The 23,256-nt window shown below is 52.4% G+C and overlaps 1 protein-coding gene across 2 annotated transcripts; it reads left to right on the top strand.

Annotated features, from left to right (window-relative positions):
* Positions 1-913: 913 nt before the first annotated feature.
* Positions 914-11,497, top strand: BRINP2 (BMP/retinoic acid inducible neural specific 2). 2 transcript variants are annotated; one of them, XM_015869805.3, is made up of 8 exons: positions 914-1,092; positions 5,420-5,776; positions 7,203-7,393; positions 7,472-7,659; positions 7,986-8,091; positions 8,360-8,596; positions 8,875-9,097; positions 9,535-11,497. In XM_015869805.3, the coding sequence occupies exons 2-8, from the start codon at positions 5,487-5,489 to the stop codon at positions 10,649-10,651; spliced, it is 2,352 nt and encodes a 783-aa protein (XP_015725291.2). In that variant the 5' UTR covers positions 914-1,092; positions 5,420-5,486; the 3' UTR covers positions 10,652-11,497. The 2 variants fall into 2 exon arrangements, with proteins under 2 accessions (XP_015725291.2, XP_085368270.1); XM_085512144.1 differs by lacking the exon at positions 914-1,092 and having other exon boundaries at positions 5,407-5,776.
* The last annotated feature ends 11,759 nt before the right edge of the window (positions 11,498-23,256 follow it).

The raw sequence follows: 23,256 nt of genomic DNA, 5'->3' as shown, positions 1-23,256 counted from the left end.
CTGTAAGGAAAAAATGAGAGACAGGAGAGAAATGCAGGGAAAACATTAAGAAAATTATGAGGAAAGGGATGAGGAGAAGCATAAGGAAAGGGATAAGATGTAATATAAGGAAAGGGGTAAGAAAACGTGTAAGGAAAAATATAGGGACAAACACTGAAGGAGAAAATGTAAAGAGAAGCATAAGAAAAAAAACATAAGAAAAAACATAAAGAAAATATAGGGAAGGATGAGGTGTTGTGTAGGACAGAGCACCACTCTCCCTTTGTGGGCTCTCTCCTTTGGAGACCCCCAGTGTCCCCATTGCTGCCTCCATCCCCTGGGCACAGAGCCCAGTGAGGGCTATCCCAGAGCTAGGGCTGCATCCAGAGGCTGTGACGGGCACCGTGCAGGGCCGGGCTGGGGGCTGAGGGCCCTCCCAGGAGCAGTGTCTCGTGGGTGTCCGACCCCACACAGAGGGCAGAGCACAGCGCTGAGTGTGGGAGCAGAGAACCGAGCTGTGCACCATGTCTGGGTCATACCCACACCCGCACGCTGAACCTGGTTATGCTTTCACCCAAATTCATCTCTAACCATAAGCCCAGAGGAGACTAATCTGGTGGTTCTAGGAGGGAGATCTCAACCTTCCCGTGGCAAAACCACTTTTCTGCGGGGAAAAACCTCCACTTTGGGAGCTCGGGAGGAAAGAGGACCGTGGTGCACGGTTACAGGCGGAGGGATTAAGCCCGACGTTTGGCACAGGGTTAATCTCGAGGCCGAGCGCTGCCCCACTCGTGCCCGCAGAGCATCCCCACGCGTGCCCGCTCCCCCCCGCGGCTCCACGGCGCCCACCAATGGGAGGGAGAGAGGAGGCAGACGGCTCCGTTCATTGGCCGCCTCCGTCGCATATATCATGGGGCGGCGGCGGTGGCGGGGTGAGCGTGGAGGTGGCGGCGGCCGCGGAGCGCGGCGGGACCCGGTGCGGGCTGCCCGCCGGCGGGGCCGCGCCATGGGGCGGCGGGGCCGGCACCGGGACGCCTGAGCCGCCACCGGACCGTGGGATCCGCTGCTGCCGCCTCCGCTGCTGCTGCCGCCGGTGCCGCCCGGAGCCCTGGGGTAAGCCCGACGGGATGGCGGAGCTTCTCCGCTAGTGAACGGAGCGAGGATGCTCCGGTAGGGTGGGATGCTGCGTCGGACGGGGCGGATGGGTGGGAGATGTCCCCGCCTCGCTGGGTAGCTCGGTGACCTTGGGTGAGCTGTCCCGGAGAGGACGAGGGGAGACGGGAGGCTGTGTCCCACGGTTGGTGCCCGCGTTGGGTTGCGCTCTTCCCTCGGCTGGGAAGAGCAGGAGCTGCGGGCGCTCCAGGGAGGCATCCAGCTAAGGTGCCCAACTGTACTGCCCTGCTGGGAGAACCTGGAGCAACAGCTGGCCCTCAGCGGCACGGGAAGGCTCCCAGCCCGGTGCCGCAGCGCGGGGCGAGGAGCGGGTTAGCCTATACCAGCAGCCAGCTTCCCTCCGCTCGCTGCTGGCTTTCATCATTTCCAAAGGAGCCCAAACTCCAGCAGGACTTGAGAGCAGCAACCCTCGGCGCAGCGCTGTGCCTCCCGCACAGCTACTTTCCAAGAGCCCTGTGCTTGGCCCCAAAACGCAGCTCTGGAGCACGGGCTGGGGTTGCCGGACTGTCCCCGTCCGTGGCGCCGGAGGTGCGGGACCTGCCGGCAGGTGTCAGTGTGCCCCCTCCATCCGCAGCCGTGGGGTCTGCACCGGGCAACCCCCTGCGCTGTACTCCGGCTGGGATCGGGGGGCTGCTGAGCTCCGGGGAGCGGGAGGCTGGTCCCACACGCACCGCATGTTTTCCCCTTGCTCCTGATGCTGCCCACTCGAGTGAAGCCACTTCACGCTGTGCACACTCCGACAGTAGGAGAGGATGCCTCTGTATGCGTGATCCCCCCTCCTCCTCCCGGGAGCTGACTTCGGGGATGCTCGGGGCTGGGAACTCGGCCCCAGGCGGGGGAAGCAGCCGCTGTGCTGGGGGAGCTGGATTTGACACGTTGCTCTTTCAAGAGGGTTTCTGCCTGTGGGTTTGGAAGTCTCTGGTGAGCAAAGCCAGAGGGCACAACACATGGCACTGGTGTGACACAGAACGCGCAGCTGCCTTCTCCCTCGACCGCAGCCCGGGCTTCATCTCATTTGATGTCTTATGCAAATCCTGTGCTCCCCGAGTCCTGGGATTTTCTGACATTTTCCTTTACTCTCATCTTAAAGTTCCTTGCTCTAAGAAAAGCTAATAAAAGGAACCCAAATCATAATGTCTTGCAGGTTTTTAAACCAGTCTCAAGGGCGGGGGGAGAGGCAGCGACTTACTGAAGTCATTTAGCAAGAATCTGCTCTGAGCAGTGCTGGGGATCACCAAGACTGCTGCTCAGACAGGGACAGCATGCTTAGAAGTGGCTGTCCCCATGCTTGGGATTCAGCTCCTGCATGGCCCTGGGTGGGCATGGAGCTGGTCTGACCCCACAGCACAGCAAATAGCATCGGCATGCACAGCTGAGCCCATCTGCTCCAGGCACTTAGCCTCTGCCCAGCCTCTCTAAGTGGCCTTAATTTGATAAATCTTTCCCACATTTAATAAGAAGGTGACTCAGTTAGAGTTTCATCCCCGCTAAAAGGCATCGGCAGGAGCTCGAGGCAAGCCCTCTCCTTTTGCTCCTGCATGGATGCACCTCGGCTGGTCCTGTCCCCAGGGATTCTGGAGCAGGATGTCACCCGTCTGCCAGCATCAGCTACCTGGGGGCTCAGACACATCCCCAGCCAAACCCCTTGTGAATGCTTCACGGCATGCAGGCGGCCGGATCAGTTTCTGCAGCGTGAAAGGGCAGAAATCAATGTTAATGTCCCTGACAATTAGCTAATGTCTTAATTATCGAACTCTGCTTGATTAGTGGAGGAGCGTGTTGCTCCAGAACTTGCCTTGCTGTTGGCATCCAAGCAGGCAGGACATAGCACGGCTTGGCAGGGTGATGCTGCTGCCGGGTCCTGTGGCTTGTTCAGCTGCTAACGAGGAGCCCAGCATGCCCTCCTGCCCCTCTCTTTCTGGGTGAGAGCATCAAAAGCAGAAGTGATCCTATTGCCATCTGAGCGCTAAGGGCAGGAGGAAGCCTCAGAACATACGGGGTTTTGCAACAAGCTATTTTTTGAGATGCAGCTCATGGCAAACCCAGCAATGCATTGCATGGGTTGTTGCCTGCAGGCAGCAGAGACACAGAGGGCTGCACCAGGACCAGGCAGAGCTGGCCAGGAAATAGGCTGTGCTCCTGGGCACATCTGCCAGGGACATTTGTGCTGAAATGCCTCTTCCTTCGTGTTAAGGGTTTTTATAGGCAAGGGGGGGGAAATAATTAGCAGGCTGGAAGCTTTCCAGCTTTTGCGATGCAAACTCTAAATCATAAAAAAAAAGGAAGAAAAAAAGAAAAAGAAATAAAAAGAAATAAAAGAGTAGTCAGATGCTTCTCATCAAATCCCCATTCTTTTGGATCAAGGATAAGTGATTAGAAAGTTATTTCCAGCTCTAGTAGTGAGGTCAATGGGGTTATGTGCTACCAAAGAGCTGTGCTGTCCCCTGCTTCTGCAAGTACAGATTTGCACTTACGTACTTATTTTATCCTACCCACCCCTGATATGAGCCAATAGAGCAGGGTGGCTAATGATGGTGTGGGATAGCGGGTCCCTGTTATCAGCTTGGTTCCTTCAGCATCACCAAGGCCAACCATCAACCTGATGCAGCAAGTCCCACCACTAACCTGTGTCCCTCAGTGCCATATCCTCAGGAATGAAAACTCTCCCACTGCTCTGGGCAGCCCATCCTAATGCTTGGTGACCCTCCCCATGAAGATATTCTACCTAATGTCCAACTGAATCTCTCATGGCACAGCTTGAGGCCATCCTGTCACTCATATATCTTATCTTTAGCCCTTAGCCTCATTGCTCTCTCTGGGTGCATTCCAGCAGCTCAGTGTCCTTGTAGCAAAAGTCCCCAAACTGAACATCAGCACTGTGTACAAGGGTTGGTCTCCCCCCTGTCCCTGCTGACTGTGCTGCAGCCCATGGCAGCCCCTAATCCACCTGTGCTCTGTTGGCACCTCCGTCGGGGTTATTGCAGCTGACAAGAACTTCAGTTTTGATTCCAAATTGCCAGGGAGCCGGCTGAGAGCACGTCATCAAAGCACACCCTTAAGGGTTTAAAAATAGAAGAAAAGGGGGAAAATAATAACAATGAGTATTTAAGTGTGATGATTCATCTGCCAAAGCCCTGGTTTAAGAGTGTGGGGCTGGTGCGTGCTTGGCAGGGATGAGCATTGGGTGGCTCCTGCTACAGAGAATAACAGGCATATCCTGGAAGTGCTGTGAATATGGGGTCCCCAAAACCTTGTTCCTATTGACCCCTATCCCATCCCAGAGCCTGACTGCAGCTGCTGGTTTCTCCCTTTTCTTAACCAGCCTGGGGATAAGGCATGAAGCTGGCACGCAGGCAGGGTAAGCCCCAGCTCCGTCCGTTTGAAGTCTAGAGCCTTTGCTGGGCTCCAGAGATAAGCCCGGGAGCCCTCCCTGCATCCCTGCTGCCCTCCCCTCTGTGGCCCAGTTCCATATTTTTATACCCAGCATTTACATCAGCTAATGAAGAACGAGTCAGTTCTGACGTTCCTGTGCTGACTTTGAACTCCGCTCTGTTCAAAGCAGGTTTTTAGGCAACCAGCCCTTACTGCATAAGGCAAGAAACCTCTCCCTGCTCTGGCTCAGCCCTTGCACCTTGCAGCTCCTTATCACTAGCTGCCCTATGGAGCACAGCAAATGCAGGCTCTGACCCCAGGCTACTGCTTCCAGCAAACCTCCCGTGTTTCAAGATACTCAGTGCAGGTGCTACAAGACCAGTAAGGTCTGAGCTGAAGATAAATGCTGGTTATCTTCCAAACACTGATGTGGACAGTACAGCTGGGTACAGGGTATACAAGTCCATTCAACCACCTGGCACAGGCTGCCCAGGGAGATGGTGGAGTCACCATCCCTGAAGGTGTTCATGAAATGTATAGATGAGGGGATGTGGCTTAGTGGGCAATATTGGTGGCAGGTGGATGGTTGGACTTGGGAGTCTCCAGGGAAGGGGCATGCATTGCATCTCTGGCAATCTGGGCAGCTTTCATCATAAAAAACATACTGTTTCTGTTATGTGATCTAAATCTCCCTTCTTTTAGTTTGAAAACATTTCTTTTTGTGCTATCACAATAGACCATGCTACAGAATCTGTTCCCTTCTTTCTTGGGTGGCTCTCCATCCTCTCCACACCCTCCCCTGGTGACCTTAGTGCCACATGCAACTTACACTCATGTCACCTACCACAAGGATGCCTTGTACTCATGGTCTACCCATCATGTGGTGCCATTGCAGGGTAGGATCCGTCCCCAAGGAGCGCGGCGGGGCGAGAGAATGAAGGATCCGGCTGGGCAGCAGCAGCATGGGGCAGCAGAACCTGCAGCGTGCTGACGGGCTCCCACTGATGCTCCCGTGGCCCCTGGCTCTCCTGGCCCTGAGTGTGTGCTGCGGGGCAGGCGGCGTGGCCACCGAGCAGCATGTCTCTGGCCCCGCATCCCCTTCTTCCTCATCATCTTCTTCCTCCTCCTCCTCTGGCCGAGCACCCCTCGACTGGCTCCTCACGGACCGGGGTCCCTTCTACCGAGCCCAGGAGTACGTGGATTTCATGGAGCGCTACCGGCAGGGTTTCACCACCAGGTACAGGATCTACAGGTGAGAGGCAGCAGCAGAGGTGCCGGGGATGGGGCTGGTTGAATCCAGATGGCTGATACTGGGGTTGCTCTAGGGGACCCGTTTCAGGATGCAGCACCTATACCAGGCTCTGCCAAGGGGAGATGTTTTCTTTTCATGCCTTTCACAATCCCATTCAGCAGCAAAGGCTGGGGAGGTCCCCTCAGTTCTGCCCACAACCAGCATCCAACCCCAGGCAGGTTTTGCCCCAAACCAGCAGCTATTTGCAATGCAGGTTGAGACGTGCGTGCCTAGCTGGGATTCTGCCAGGGCAAGGCTGATGCTAGAGGCCCTTGCAAGGCCCCCATGGCCCAGGAGGGGTTCATGGCACCAGAGCAAACCCTGCTGCATCCTACCAGTGAGCTGACGTCAGCAGAGGGATGGCTATGTTGTTGTGAAGCCAACACCCCAGGGAGCTCGTTTCCCCTTTCCCTGTCCCTGCATGCTACCAAGGGATGCTCCAGGGACACTGCTAGTGACGCTGGAGGGACAGAAAGGAGAACCCTCAGGGACGGCAGCTGAATCACTCCTCCTCCAAGAAGGATAACCTCGCCTTTCCCATGGGATAAGATCAAGGGGACCAAAGGACTGGAGGCTCCCATCCCACATTTCCCTCTGCCCCAGGCTGGGGAGGCAACACCATCCACAAGGAGCACCACCCCCACCCCAGCACCACCTTTTTTGTGCTCTGAAGTCATTGTGGGAGGCAGCCGAGTGCTGCTCATGTCCAACCTTTCCTCCTTCCTCCTCTCCCTTTTCTCTTAATCAGCTCTAATTAAACTGTTGGAAAGCCACCACCTGGTGTTAATTAGAGCAAAAAGCTGAATATTAGGCTGAAATTGGCCACATGATATTTGTGGGGCTGTTGTTTGAAGCAGAAGCAGGCTGAGGAGCTCAAGGAGGATATATACAAAACATCACCCCACGCCACAACATCCCACTGTCCTCCATCCCACCATGATCCCACCATCCTGGTGGCCAGCCCTCTGCACTACAAGAGCCCAATAGCAAATGAGTAAGGCTGGATCCTGCCCCACTCTGAGCTACTCAAGCTTCCAGTGGGGACTAGCACCAGAGTTCCACATCCTAATAGTGCCGTGCCCACCATCTCCAGCACCCTCACCCCATCCACTTCCTCCACCTCCAGCTTCATAGATAACACTGTTATCATCCACAGCTGTACACACCCAGACACTGAATTTCTACCTGTATCCATAGGGATGGCAATCAAAGATAGGTGAAGCCAGCAGGATGGAAGAGGTGACATCAGTGCCACCTGGAGACCTCTGATGCATACAGCTCATTATAACCATCAGTGGTTTAGAGACCAATGAAGCCTCGTCACAGGGCATCCCTTTCCCCATCCATCTCCAGGCTCTGATCATCACTTTTCTCCTTCCTGCTGCAGGGAGTTTGCACGCTGGAAGGTGAACAACCTGGCCTTGGAGAGGAAGGACTTCTTCAGCTTACCACTGCCCCTCGCCCCTGAATTCATCCGCAACATCCGTTTGCTGGGGCGCCGGCCCAGCCTGCAGCAGGTCACTGACAGCATCATCAAGAAATATGGGACACACTTCTTGCTGGCCGCCACGCTGGGAGGTGAGCTGGGGACAGAAAGAAGATGGGTTTGGGGGAAGAAATATGACCAAGAAGGGGACACATGATGTGCCCCCGCAGGAGAGGAGTCCCTGACCATTTTTGTGGACAAGCGCAAGCTGAGCCATCGGGCAGAGCTGTCGGGTGCTGGGAACAGCTCAGCGGTGTCACTGGAGACGCTGCACCAGCTGGCAGCCTCCTACTTCATTGACCGTGAGAGCACACTGCGCCGGCTGCACCACATCCAGATCGCCACGGCTGCCATCAAGGTAGGCAAGGGGGCAGCGAGAGGGAGACAGTGGGTGGGCAGTGTAGCCTAGCAGGGATGGTAGTGAGGCAGGACAGGGCAGGGTGAGCCCAGATAAGTGTGCACATCCACATTATTTATGGGAAACTGGGCACGCTAATGAAGGCGCATTTTTCAGCAGGCTGGAGGCCGGGCTGTTGGCTGTCAACAAGCCAATTAGCAGGCAATTATTTCTCCTCTCCAAGCTGCTGCAGCGTTGCCTTCATAGCTAGGAGCTGTCTGCAGCCCCTCTGTGCATAGTGGTATGCATCCCCTCCTGTGTCCCTCACCATCTGTGGTCCCAACCAGGTGACAGAAACACGGACGGGGCCGCTGGGCTGCAGCAATTATGACAACCTGGACTCGGTGAGCTCAGTGCTGGTGCAGAGCCCAGAGAACAAGGTGCAGCTGCAAGGTAGGAACCATACCGCAGGGATGGCAGAAGGGCCACCAAGGATGCACGTGGGTTGGGGGGTGCTGGGTCGGGCTGCTGCTTTAGAGATAAATAAACCAAAGTTGGGCAGGGAGGAGATCCGTCTCCTTTGCCAAGAGGAGCTGTGATCAATGGAGAGTCCAGACAGGTGGCTCTCTGCCAATGGATGTGAGCATCCAGGTGGTCTGGGAGAGGCCCAAGGGGGTCCAGCTGGGGGTGCTGAACCCCCTGAGCTCCTTCTCACCTGCAGGGCTGCAGACGGTGCTGCCCCATCACCTGAGGGAGCGTTTCGTGGCAGCCGCCCTGAGCTACATCGCCTGCAGCTCAGTTGGGGAGCTGGTGTGCCGCCGGAGCGACTGCCACTGCCAATGCCAGCCCACCTTCCCCCACTGCAACTGCCCTGAGGCCGACATCCAGGCACTCGAGGGCAACTTGGTCCAGCTCCAGCGTGCCTGGGACAGCCACCACAACCAGTTTGAGGAGTCAGGTAAGGATGAGAGACACCGTGCCAGGTGCTATATCCTAGCTCCAAAAGCATCTCCTTGCCCATACCCTCCTCTTGCAGTAGGTCAGGTTAGTGTACGTGGCTCATAAGCATCCGTGAGTACTCAGAGGCTGTGGAGCATGGTCCAGACAAGTAGTCTCATAGCTAGGACATAAGATGGGTCTTGCCATGAGGACCAAAGAGCCCATAGGCATTTTTTTAAATGGAAAGCAACAACTGATGACACCAGGTTCTCTGACTTGGCATCTGTCTCCCCACAGAGGAGTTTCAGGCACTGGTGAAAAGGCTCCCAGGGGATCGCTTCCTGAATAGGACAGCCATCTCCCATTTCTGGGCCATGGACCTGGACATTCAACACCGCTACCAGCAGCTGGGTACCAGCCTGAAGTTGCTCTCCAGGAAAACCCACCACATCATCCGGAGGCTCTTCAACCTCAGCAAACGCTGCCACCGACAACCCCGCTTCAAGCTGCCAAAGGAGAGGTAGGATGCCACAGCCCCATGCCGCAGGTTGGAGCCCCAAGGGAGCTCAGTCCTATGGTCTGTCTCCCCCTGGGGCTCGAGGAGCTCCCAGCTTGCTGGAGGGAAGCCTGAGGACAGCTTTGCCACCTGGGGATGCAGTCCTCGCAGGTTGAGTTCAAGCCTGGAATTGGAAAACAAGGGTTGGTTCAGTGGGATACACCAGTAGCATTGTGTGACCCCCCCCCCCCCAGAAATGAACCCAAGTTGGGTTTTTACTCCAGCCCTGAAACTGTCTGAGGACTGTTCAGTCCAGGAGACCCTACAACAAGCTGAAAGGAGAACGGGGCCAGCCCCTAGGGGCATGGTGGGGATGGTTGGACTAGTTGATTTTAGTGGTCTTTTCCAACCTTAATGATTCCATCCTAAGCAACTTTCCTACCATTTTCCTTCTCTCCTAGGCCACTTCATTACTGGTGGGGCCGCGCTCAGTCACTCCTCTACTGTGGTGAGACGACAGTGCCTGGGACCTTCCTGGAAGAAAGCCACAGCTGCACATGCCCCTCAGAGCAGCCCTCCTGCCAAGGGGCCATCCCGTGTGCCTTGGGTGAGGGGCCAGCCTGTGCCAGCTGTGCCGAGGACAACAGCACTCGCTGTGGGACCTGCAACCACGGCTATGTGCTGGCCCAGGGCTTCTGCCGACCTGAGGTGGCCGACTCACTGGAGCACTACTTGGGACTGGAGACAGACCTGCAGGACCTGGAGCTCAAGTACCTCCTGCAGAAGCGGGACAGCCGCATCGAGGTGCACTCCATCTTCATCAGCAACGACATGCGCCTGGGGAGCTGGTTTGACCCGTCCTGGAGGAAGCGCATGCTCCTCACTCTGAAAAGCAACAAGTACAAGCCAGGACTGGTTCATGTGATGCTGGCCCTTTCCTTGCAAATCTGCCTCACCAAGAACAGCACGCTGGAGCCTGTCATGGCCATCTATGTCAACCCCTTTGGGGGAAGCCACTCGGAGAGCTGGTTCATGCCTGTTAACGAGGGCAGCTTCCCCGACTGGGAAAGGACTAATGTGGATGCCTCTGCCCAGTGCCAAAACTGGACACTCACTTTGGGCAACAAGTGGAAGACCTTCTTTGAAACAGTCCATGTCTACTTACGGAGCCGCATCAAGTCTCTGGACGATAGCTCCAATGAGACCATCTACTACGAGCCCTTGGAGATGACAGATCCCTCCAAGAACCTGGGCTACATGAAGATCAACAGCCTGCAGGTCTTTGGCTACAGCCTGCCCTTTGAACCAGATGCCATTCGCGACCTGATTCTGCAGCTGGACTATCCCTACACACAAGGATCACAGGCTTCAGCCATGCTGCAGCTGGTGGAGATCCGGGACCGGGTGAACAGGCTGTCACCCCCTGGCAAAACCCGCCTCGACCTCTTCACCTGCCTGCTTCGCCACAGGCTCAAGCTGGCCAACAACGAGGTGGCCAGGATTCAGTCCTCCCTGCGGGCCTTCAACGCGCGGCTGCCCAATGCGGTAGAGCAGGAGATGGGCAAGCTGTGCAGCTAGCAGCTGGGCCACTTGCATCACAGAGTGAGAGGGCCTGGTGAAAAGACTCCCCTGGAAAGAAGAAAAAAAAAAAAGTTAAAAAGCACTCCAAAAAGAATGAAATCAAGGCCTTACCTTCACGCCAACTACGTGCTTCCACAGTACACCCAGCCACCGGCCATAAAGATGCAGGGCTCAAGCCAGGGGGAGTGAGCACAGGATGGCTCCATGCACGGGGACATTACCAGCACGGCCACCTCTTCTGTTTGGGGACATGTGCTGGTGGCCAGGGGCATGTGTTAGTGGCCCCACCGGAGCAAACAGCCCAATGCCACGAGGGCTCCCCGGTGCCTGCCATCGATTCCTCCAGCAGCACTCCAGTTTTTTAGTCTTTTTAAGATGAGTTTCTACAGATGCCTTTGCTTTCACGTTGCATTCTTCCCATGGCTGCATCCTCACAGGTAGCACTGGGGGAAAGCACATGATGGGCAGAGCTGAGTCATCACTCCCTTAAGTGTGGGCAGGGACCTGGATTCTGCCCCACAACGCTGCTGTTATGGACACTAGTGGAGACCTCTGGGCCTCTTCTCCTTACAGAGAAATGGAAACAAAAAGGAGGAAAGAAAAAGATGAAAAGAAAAATGTTTTATTTATGTATTTATTTATTCGGTTAGTTTGGGGGGGTTTTTTTTAAGCTTATCTATTTGAGGAGGATCGTTTCTTCTTGGTGGCTCCAGCTGAGAGACATCTTAGTAAAATGTATCTGTTTAATATATTTTTTAAAAAACGCCCTTTTTTTTTTTGAGCAAAAGAACAACCAAAAATAACTGAGGAAAAAAAAAAAAAATAAGAACAAAAATGATGTCATCTCTGGCCCTGGCTTTTCCATTGCTGTGCTGGGGGGTGGTGAGGAGGCTCCAGCACTGCGTGCTCTCTGTTTCCTGCTCTATCATGCAAAGCTGGCACTGAGCAAAGCCTCATGAGACAAGAGGTGTAGACAAGGAGCACACCCCATGCTAGCCAGCCATCTGCCCCCTGTCAGTGGCTTCATTAACACAGAAGGGTACTTAGGGTTCTTAAGTGGCCCATTAAGGCCATCTGTGACACAACACACCCACATGGGCATACCAGAAACGAGCATTAGGAGCTTTGCTTGGTGCCCTTCCACTGTAGTATGGGAAGGGATGGGAAGTCACTGAATCACCCTTTCAGTCATGTGGTTGACAGATATCTTTGATGTATCCATCCTTATTATTATTATTCCTTATTTGGAGGCTGCTCCAAACCTGTGGCATCCTTGTTGCTCTCCACATTCACCACTCCCTTAGAAAGCACATGAAGCAAAGTACAACCCACCCTGGGCAGTCCCAGAGCTGCTTCATCTCTCTATCAGCTAGACCCAATGCAGGCACCAAGGGCACCTTTGCATCTACTTCATGGGGCCTTCAAAAGACTACATCAGACCAACATCCCCAACAACCCTGCAGAGTGGAAAAGCACTGCCTCCCATAGCAGCCCCATTGCTCAGGGTGATCATCACATCTCTGCCACACTCTCCCCAGCTGCTAAAACTTTGCTGGAATGCCACAAGAACATAGCAACTTGAGCTCATCCATTCTGCTGCTGCTCCATCCTCAGGCTGGATAGATAAAGAGATAAGTGGGAGGAAAACAAAACCAGGGTAGATAGGGAGACAAGTGGGAGGAAAATAAAAGTGGGATAGATAAACAATGCTATTTATATTCTCTGTCTAATCTATCAATCTATCAGGCAGCCTACTGTGCTTGTAGCATCCCTCAATCTGTCACCTGGACTTCTGCTTTCCGCACAGCTGGCTTCCTTTGCCTGTGCCTCCCGGTCCTAAAAGGAAAAAAAAATGAGGCATTTAAATAACACAGGGGAAGTGAAAGCCATCCTCTCTGTGTCACAGCTCCCCATGCCTTGCTGGGGATGAGTGAGGAAGGTGGTGTGGGTGTCCTGCTAAGGGGCACCTGCAGTACTGGAGGGGTTTTGGTAACATGCCTCACCTCAAGGATTTGACAGTCTGTGACTTGGTCTCTGGTGCTCTCTGGGTAAACAGGCTGATACTCAGGTGCATCTCCCCATCATCAGTCACGATGAGTGTCAAGCTAATGATCCTCTGCTCCCATCCTTTGTGTTCTCTAGGCACTGCATCTCTTACCCTGTCACATATGCCCAAGTTGCTCAAACACAAACCCAAGAAGCAGCACACCAAGGCACCATTCTCCCTCCCCACCAGTCTCAAAGTGCCACCACTGCCCCACTATCACTGCAAGAACCCCTGGAGGCTGGGACCCCACATCCAGCTCTGGAAGTTTCATTTCAAACCCACCAGCTTCTTAAAATATTTAATGTTTGGGGCTCTCTCTACCTGTGCACCAGGTTGTGAGCCTCTGCATTTATACTCTTTGCAAAGCTACTCTTCACATCAGGAAATGCCAGAATCCCAAGCGTTGGCCTCAGGGTGTTACCACAAGGCTGTTTCCCTGCCCATACAAATGCTTAGCTCAAACAGCTCCAGCAGCATCCGCAGAGCCCAGAGGCGAGATCGAGCCTTGCAGCTCCTTTTTCAGTTCTGTCTGCTTTCCCCTCCCCCATCCCCCCATCTCCTGACAAGCTCAGAAGTGCAGTAGAGGTGGCAAATTAGCACCAGAGCCTCGTTAATTGGCAGGCAGGAGCCTTCCCCTGCTGTTTGGGCTGTCATCAGCTGCTCCAGCACATTTCCAGTTTCTCTCTTTAGGTCTATTTTCTCCCCTTTCCGATAGTTTTCCCCCTTGATCCATCTCACTGCCATCACTTTCAAAGCTCTCGAGGGCTCTCATCCACCCACACTGCACTCCCTGGGGTTCCCTCTCTGCAGAAGCCCCATGGGGCCGTGGCAAATGGCCACTTCTGACAGAATGAGGATTAGTGGCCCTTGAGATGATGATGTTGATGACCTCAGTGACTTCTTCCTCCCACTCCCACCACCTGTTGGGACCTCTTGAGAAGACAGTAGGGGAGGTGGTGGGCAGAAGGAGCCATGCTCCTTCACAAGGAACTGAAGATGTAGATCCAGCATGCAGGAACTTCTGTGTTTGTGTTCTGTCACTTTTGTGTTCTTTGTCCAGAGCTTTCTGTACTCTCCTAGAGTCCCATAGTCTCTCCTTCAATGAGCAGCTGTGGAGGATAAGGAGGGATGTGGCAGTGTCAGCCACCAGTCCTGCATGTGGTAGAGCATCCCCTGACCCACAGCCCATTGCAGAATTGCTTTTCCCTCCTCCAGTCTCAACTGCCATCATACCCTAAAATACATATGTAGGCTCTGAGCACCCACCCAATCAACAATGGGTAGATGGTTGGACCAGATGACCTTAGAGGCCTTTCTCAACCTTTAAGGTTCTATGACTCTAACCCTGCCACCTTCCAACAGCCATGGGCACATACACACTTGTAGGTGACTAACCTAGGTTACCCACCTCCATCCATCCAGGACATTTACACAAGGGGTGACAGCAACCCTTGCACAATCCCCACCTCAAGATGTGCTCAAGCACTGGGACGCTGCAGCTTTCCTTCAAATAACACCCCCAGGATCCTGAACCACACCAGCATCCCTACCTGTGCCATAAGAGCTGATGAGCAGCACGTCACAAGTGCCACCACAGCCAGCACCATCAGCACAGCTACATCTCAACTTACATCATTGGGCTGACTCTTGACTTTGCTCTCAGGGGACTTCCCACGAGTTCATGGCTCTGCTCCTGGACCAGAGGCTAAGACCACAAGTGATTTAGCAAAGAGCTTGCTGCAAGACAAAGGCATGCAGAAAAACACCCTGAGCTGTCTCTAATCTTGTCATTGCTGGAGCCAGTGAGGGACCTGAGGGGGATGATGGTGACACATCTCAGAGCACACTGCTGCCCAGGGATGCTGCATAGGCCAGGTTTGCTTTTAAAAGCGCTTTAACAGCCTGCAGGCAGGAAGGCATAAACCCTCTGAGCCAACTGCCCACCAAATCCACGGTGCTTACTGCATCCCCATGACAGGTTGCCACTACATCCCTGTGACAGGTTACAGCACCATCCAGCTGAGCAGACACACTGAGTTTTGACTCACTTCTACACCAAAATTCAGCTCAAAATGTAGTTTGGTGGTGTAGATGAGCTTCCCTCTTAGCCCTGCAGCTCCAGACAGGAACATGATAGAATGAGAAGGAACGGATTCAAACTGCACCAGGAAATGTTTAGATTGGATATTAGGAAACATTTCTCCTCCAAAAAGAGTGGTGAAGCACCAAGATGGGCTGCTCAGAGAGGTGGTGTGGTCACCGTGTGTGGAGCTGTTCAAGAACTATAGACATGTGGCACTGAGGGCTGTGGTCAGTGAGCATAATGAGATGGGTTGGGGCTGGACTTGGGATCTTAAGAGGTCTTCTACAACCTTAATGACTCTTATTCCTTGTCTAGGCTTTCCCAGTATTATGGGTCAGGAAAACAAGATGGGAGCTGATGAGCAAAGGTTCTTTCTCCCCCCCAACCTCATAGCCCAGTTTGTAGCTGGAGAGCAAAAGCAGAGAGCCCACACCACACAAGGTTTACATCCCTGGTTAGTAGCACACCAGGACATTGTTCTTCCAATCTAATTTCTAGAGTTGTTTCGCTGACATAACACTTCAAAAAAAAAAACAAAAAACACAACATATAATGCCTATACAATGCAATAAATCTGGGAGTAGAGATGCCTAGAGCCTGTCTGCTCCACTATGTCCTCCTCAGCCCCACAGAGCTCCAGCACAACCAGACTTCCCTTCCTGCCAGGAGTCAGCAGTGGCACTGGGAGCAACACTCTCAGGAAGGCTCCTGGGGGAACAGACACAGTGATTACCCAAATTGCTTCCTAATAGCTTTTATCTCCTAATTTCTACTTTGTCAAGTGTTAAAATCCATTAATAACCAAGAGACCATATGGAAAAACATTTAACATCCCAGCTGCCAAGAGCTCCCACCTCTGTCACGCTCCAGCAAGGTTGAGAGGAAAAAAATAATAATAAATGAATGATTATTTTTTTAATCCCAAACCCAGCTGGACCTGCACACATATTTACTGATTAGCAATGATTGGGAAAACCCATGCATGAAGCTGGGGACCCCACACTTCCCAGCCAGGCCATGTTGAAGTTCCTTGCAAACATTTCAAGTCAGAAGATGAAAATAGAATCCCTTATCCCAAGGAGAGTATGTTGCCTGGGAAACCAGGGATATAGGGGCACAGGTCAGGCTGGATGCTCAGGGCTTGCTTTAAGGCCAAGGGCATTGCTGGAAGAAGGCAGGCACTAGGAAAACATTGAAGTATAGCAGTTGGTGCCACAGACTACGTCCAGGCAACTGCAGGGGTCTTGCCCCCCTAAAAATGGTAATTGGTTACTGGGGTGGTAAGTAAGGTCACAAAGAGAAACACACCCAGACGTGTACAGTCCATAAAACTACAGTCTGTTTCCCCTCTAATTGGTAATAAATGTAAATGTTTAGTTATGCCTGGCTTGGGAGCTATGAAAAGCACATCTGGCTGGCTGGCTCTCCTGCCTGCCATCTGTGGAGCAAAGGGAAGGACAGCGCCTGCGCACCTGAGATCAGGAATGGCCCAGGAGCAGGAGGTGGACAAGAGAAGGATGAAGGGGAGATGGCTGGCATGTAGTCTGCACCCTACCCTCACCCAACCCACTGCAGTGCCACCAGCACTAGCTCTGCCAGACCCACACCGAGCACACCTTGAGATCCTGGAGAGTCAAAAGCTTTCCTCCTCTTCGCTCTTATTCTAAAAGCACTGCCTCTCACTTCCATGCAGGTTTTTCCTCAGAGCTGCATATCCTGGACTGTCCCTGAAGAGTTCAAGCCAGCCCCTCCCCTTGCCTTGATCAAGGCTGAAGCCTGAAATCCAAGAGCATTGATCAAAGCCATTTCTCTGGGTGAGATTTGCTGGCAAGGAACAGCATCTGCTGGCACCAAGCTGGTCTGGATGCTCATGGGAACACTGTAATGAATATTCACATGGAAAAAAAAGTGGCCATGCTGGTGTGAGGTACAGAGGACCTCATAGATCAGTGAGCTGAAAGGGTTTCCACTGATCCACAAAGGCATAACCTACCCCAGGTAGGAGGGATGCAACCTCTTCCCAAAATGCGTGGGATTGATGGGATATTCTGCTTTGGAGTGATTCTCTATCTACTGTGGAGCTGGTGCTGTTGCTAATGTTCCTTAAGAGCACCCAGAGCCTGGCCTGCTTCGTGTTTAAATGGTGGCCAGGCATCTACCTCGCACAGAAGGAAAAGAAGGATGGAGAAGGGGAGGGTGGGGTGAAGGTGCAGAGTGGTGTCTTGTTGGGACAGAGGCGACAAAACCACTCCTTCTCCATGCACCTAGATTCTAAAGCAGGGACCTTCACACCAAAGAAGCCCCACTGGGAGATTCATTCAACCTTTCAGACACAGAGCTCTCCAGAAGTCACATCAGCCCTCACACCACCTTCTTGTTCACCCCAGCCAGCAGAACCCAGCCCTGGGGGGGTTCCCACCAGCTCCATCTCTCAGAACTGCTGTGCCAAGGTTCCCAGGGTTGGGCCATTAGCTGAAGCAATGCCCAGCACATCCAAGACAGTCACACCAGCAGAAAGATGGCCAGAGCTTGGCCATCCCCCACTAAAGCCAGCAGTGACACGTGCGCAGTGCTCCTGGCAGCCTCTGAGCTGCTACAGCAGCTGGCTTTGAGCACTTTTCATCTAATTCAATGAAAATGAGCTGTTTGAGTGAATGAAGATAATTTAATAATGAATAGCTCCAACTTATCGGAGAAGCTCTCTCTGTTCCTGCCTGACAGTCGCTGCCTCTAAGTGCAATTTAATAAGGGAATCACCATCAGTCAGGCCTGTGGTTGGAAATCTGCACTCGGGGAAAAAGCTCTGCACTCCCTAAAAGCTGGGGATGCTTCTTGAAGAGCCTAAAATCCGTAATAAAAATAAAGAGAGCAAGAGGAGGGAAGAAAATCAGCACATCTTCAGAGACAAAATATAACGAAAAACAAGCTCCAGCTCGAGGGGTGCTCTAAGATATGACAGGCAGCAATGAAGGCTGTGAGGGGAGGGGATGCTGTGTGAGCTGCAGAAGAGTCTGCAGGCTGCGGAAAGCAGCAGGGCCACTGGGAGGGTTTCAAGGCATAAGGGTGCTGCACTGCTTTCTGCCACCCCACATGCCACTGCCCCCAGCTGGCATACCACATGCTGCTGCAGGAACAGGGACATGCCATCCAGCCAAGCTCAGACAGGACCTGCAGCACCAATGCTGAGGGCTCTGATGCTCCTCAGCACATGGAAATGCACACTGAGTCAGTCTGCTCCTGCAGAACACCCTTGCCGGGGGGACAGAAGGAATCTGCATTCCACTGAGCATCAACCCAGGCAGCAGGGGTCTCATTTTGCCTGCTACTGGGGCTGTCAGCACAGGGATGCTAGTCACAGGAATTCCTGCTGACACTTACCGGTGCTGGGTGCTTAATTATTAATTGCATTTCCAGTAGCAACTGTTGCTCACACTGATGGAGCTGGACAAAACATCACAAGCAATTAGCAACCCCTCCGCTCTGTTTTGCCAGTACCTTGCTTAACGTCCCACTCACATCCTCCTCTGATGGCTGCAGAGGGAGGAGGAACCCATTGGTATCCCCTCTGCTCTGGGCAGCCTGCACCCACCATGCCTGCCCCATGGCTTTGGATTCATTGCAAGTCCTCCCTTAGGGACAAAGTACCCCTTTAGTGATGATGGTCATCACCTGTAGCACAGAGCAGAGCCATTTTGGGGCCAAGCTTCAGCCACAGCTCAGGTGTTGGACCAAATTAATTTTTATCATAACCAAAGTGACTGGTCAGTAGTCTCCAACCAGGCTTTTCCTCGTTATGGAGACAGTTTCATAGCGAGAGCAATTTGGGGAGCTTATTTTCCACTTCATTGAGTGCCATGTTACTGCAAATGAATATATTCCTTGGTTGGTGTGATGGAAAATACAGCTGTAAACGCTTTCTGCTTCATTTGGATAAAGAGCTCTGGATAGGACTAAATATAAAGAGAATTTAAATGCTGTACTTCATTAAAAAAGTTGTTCCCCATTCTCTTTCTTCCTGAAAACACGGGGTTGGGAGCAGAGAGAGCAGCAGAAGGGTTTAAATTTACATCAGTGTAATGCTAACAGAACCAGTCACTGTATGCCCTGATTGAGGCTGGGGGATGAGGTGTAGGATGGGAGCCCACTGCCAGCCCCATCCCCACCTGGTGAGGTTGGAGTTCTGTGCCTGGATACTCTGCAGGGCTGGGCTCATAAAGGGGTTGCGCAGAGATATCCCAGTTTGTGGAAAAATCAGAGTTGATTCCTCCAGGAAAGGGCCACTACAATTCATAGAGATACTGTAGAGATCGATAAAATAGCCACCTCTTGCAATTGTGCTAAATTTAAAATTGCACCTTTCTCCCCTGAAGGATTTAAGTGGAATCAATAGGAGACAGCTTCATATAGCATAGAAGCTTCGTATAATTGACTGAAGTTAATTCAGTTTTATGCCTGAGCCAAGGAGCCAGGGGCAAAGTGACAACCATGACCCCGGCGCAAGGTTTGACCAACCAGCTGCAACTTCAGCCCAGAACCAGCAGTGCCATTAATAAGAGCGAGCCACACCAATCTCCTTCCCAGGGTTTCCTCTTCTCTCATCCTCTGACCACAACATTCACATCTGTAATATGCTGTAAGAGGATGGAAAACACAGCAATAATAGGAGAGTAGCAAGGTCCCAGGCTGCAGCAAGCAAGGATAAGCCCAAATGCAGCCATAAGCAAAGAAACAAAGAAAAGAAGTTACTTACCTTCAGAAAGACTTATGCAGACAGGGACCTCTGACAACCCTTATATGAGGTCTGGGAAGGGGTGGATCCTGGCTCCACACCTGGTCACTCAGCTGCATCACATTCACCTGAGCATCCCTGGGCTGGCCCTGCCTTCCTGCCAGGTGCTCCATCACTGCTTCAAGCCTTAGCATTTCCACTTTCTGCTACACCATTCCTTGGTGTGCTAGCAGAACCCAGGGTGTACTGTGTTGGGTGTCTCCAAGCTATGGCAACAGCCCAGATGTGCAAGGGACGTGGCTCCTATCACCCACTCCCATCACTGCACCTCCTGTTGATCAAACAGCTTGGAGCAAGCATGAACATTTACCACCCCAAATCTGGATCAAAGATGCCATAGTGCAATTATTACCTTCCCAGGGCTTGAAGACGATTGGCACTGGCTGGAAGTAGAACTGGTGTTGAACAAGTTTAATAAGCATATCATCTAATGCAATATTCGCACTGAGGGGCAGCGTGGCTTTAGGGAGGATTACAGCAGCTTTGCAGCTTTGCTTTGCTTTATGTGGGATATTTCCCATGCAACAGATAAAGCGGGATGAGCCAGCGATAGCCAAAAAGCCCGGTAGCAGCAGCCTGTAGAACTGCCTCCCATCTGTTAGGAAGTAGGAGATTACAGGCTCAGCTCACCTTGGGCTGCACTGTACTCATGTCCCATAGCCCCCTATAGGGACCCAGGACTGCATTAGGGCCTGGGGGAGCACATAGCCCCACTTAGCTGATGCTCTCCTATTTCCCTGGGGAAGAAATCACTGTCTCCACTCGGATCCCTGCTTACCCTGTGCAGAAGGTGTGGGTCAGCAATGATCAGGCTGCCCTATGCTCCTAGCCCTTAGGTAATATCCTATATAAAGCACTGTGGCCACACGCTGCCCCCGTGAGTGGCTCAGAAATATGGCTCCTGCCTAATATATGCGTTGGTTTTCACTCCGTTTTTGAACCAGCAGGTCGCTTGTTGTTAATTAATGCATCACTGAAATTATGTTTGGGGGCTACTAAGGTTTATTGGGTAGAAAATTATTTCAAACACAGAGAGCAGGCTGTAAAGATTGGAAATATGTTTCCAAGTATAAACCTAATTGCTACAGGGAATCCCTCTGGGATCCATTTGGAGCCCTCGCTATTTTATTTCCTCCCTCAGCTAATGGCACAGCCTGCTTTGTAGAGCAGCGGGCACACAGCCACAGTTGCAGCCACTCCAGGGAGACCACACATGCCGTGGGATGGTGGCCATGGGTTTGGGATCATGGAGATGGATGTGGAACCTCAGAGATGCATTTAGGATCCTGGAGATAGTGGGGATCTCAAAGATGTTTTTGGGATCCTGGAGATGGATGTGGGATGCTGGAGATGGATGTGGGATGCTGGAGATGGATGTGGGATGCTGGAGATGGATGTGGGATCCTGGAGATGGATGTGGGATCCTGGAGATGGATGTTACACCCCAGAGATTGATGTGGGATGCTGGAGATGGATTAGGGATCCTGGAAATGGATGTTGGACTCCAGAGATGGATGTGGGATCCCTGAGATGCATTTGGGATCCCAGAGATGGATGTGGGATGCTGGAGATGGATGAGGGATCCTGGAAATGGATGTGGGACCCCAGAGATGGATAAGGGATCCTGGAGATGCTCACACCCTGATGCAGGTGCCCAAACCCAGCCCATCTCTTTCTTCTCCAGCTCCAGATGCCAAGAGAATGCAGCTTGGCTGGCAAGAGCCCCATCCTTTTCAATTACCAATTCCCATCTCGAGGAGGTGAGCCAGGATGAAATGCCACCGGAGCCAGTGGAATTGCTCTGCTTTGTCTGCAGCAAGTGGAGACTCTGAGCTGCCCTCCACATCCTCTGGACTCCTCATGCCTGCCCCATGCTGGCCACCTCGGTATTTAAAACATCCATCACCAAGCTGGCAGGACACGCTTGCAATTAAGAAGGATGTGGAGAAACATGACTTTTTTTTCTTCTCATTAAAGGCAATTGTAAAGCACTGTACCAGCTGCTGCTGCCTGGGTGGAAAGCCTGCATGCACACCCAGCTTTGAGCCTCTCCAAGGAGGATATCACCTGACCCCACCCCCAAATGAAGAGTCAGAAGCCCAGATCCTCCCCAGCTTTCTGTGGCACACAATAAGCATCCCATAATACAATAACAATTGAAATAAAATAAGGTTGATGTAAAGGCAGCACAAAGATCAGCCTGGTCCCACTTCAACACACCAGATATCCAAGGACTCTCCCTTCTGGAAAGCTTCTGAATAATCCTTCCTATGAATATTGAGAACTATCTTGAAGCAGCGGATGTCCCCTCCCACCCACGATCTCTTTTGAAGGCCACTCCAGCACCATCTCTTTCAAGCCTCAGAAATTGCATCTCAAATCCTGACTGCATTTATTTATGACTGGCTGACTTCATGGGGATGCATCTCACTCTGCCACAGCCCTAACAACGGGATGCTCTGTAAGCTCTACCAGGGGTTGATGCTGATCCCTGTTAGCACAGCAAGCCTGGGATGCAGCCGAGGGCCCCTTAGCAGCGAGATCCCAGCCCTTGCCTTCCTCCATCCCCTGGGAGGAGCAGGGAGGAAGAGCAATGAGCCCCTTAAAGCCTGATGCTATGCCCTAAAAAGATGCATTTCCATCACCAGAACACCATCACATTTTATTTCACCCCTGCTATGGCTACGCTGGGCTGCTCTTCACCTCTTTTGCTGGCTTGCACATGGTGCCAGGTTCCCAAGGAGCCCATGGGGATGCTTTCAGGGCTGTCCTCAGTGTTCATGCAGGAGGAAAGCAGCACTCCCCAGCTAGTTTTATAGGGCTGGGGGAACTCAGGGGGTCCTTGCACCCCAGTAAAACTCCAGGATTTAAGATGCTGAGCGATACGGTTGGAACAATTTCCTTGATCTTTTATTACCTCGGTAAATAATTTATTGGGACAGCCATTTTAAAAAATCCCATAAAAGACCCATAAAACATATTTATCACACACACAGAAAAAAAAAGCTCCTTGGCTCCAACCAACAAGCTGAAAACTTGTTTGTATACTTCACTGCACATAAACTAACCAATGCCTTGTGACAGCTTTAAGCTTTTTAACAGCTCTCTCCCTGCTGCTCTTTATTTCCATTTTTCTCCATGTGACTTCAGAAGAGAAAAAATAAAAGAAGAGCCACCTACAGAGGATGATATCTCTGCTTTTGGGCAGCTACTGACAGGTGGGAATGACCCTTCTCATTTCCTGGTGCCCTGCATGCAAAGGGAGGGATGCACACATGCCCTGCATGGGCATCACAGCACTTCTTTGTGCCTCAGTTTCCCCCTGTGGGTGACCACCCTATTTCTGCCTTTTCTGCTGCTATCTCCAGGACAGGGAGTCACTGATGACTCCCTGTGAAGCAGCCTGCAAGCCCCAAAGCAGCCATCACAAGAGAGCAGCCAGGGTTCTGTGGTGCAATGGGAGTTGTGGTAGGACACCCTGAAACCTTCTTTCTTCTCCTGGCAGAGTGCAGGGTAAGTTGCTGTATAAAGGTTTGAATAAATAAAGAATCCAAAGAGAGGGATGAGGAATTCATTTTCTCACCTAAACGATGCCCAGGCCATGTGTACCAAAGCTTTTCATGTTCCCTTGGCTGCCAGAGCACCCAGTCGGATGGAACCTGGCCAGAAGGACAAGATCTTAG

This window comes from Coturnix japonica, chromosome 11 (genome assembly GCF_054131305.1).
Source record: "Coturnix japonica strain WE chromosome 11, WE-NBRP24, whole genome shotgun sequence".
NCBI classification, from domain to species: domain Eukaryota; kingdom Metazoa; phylum Chordata; class Aves; order Galliformes; family Phasianidae; genus Coturnix; species Coturnix japonica.
The sequence above is the reverse complement of the archived record's forward strand: the minus strand, read 5'-3'. Positions and strand labels throughout refer to the sequence as shown.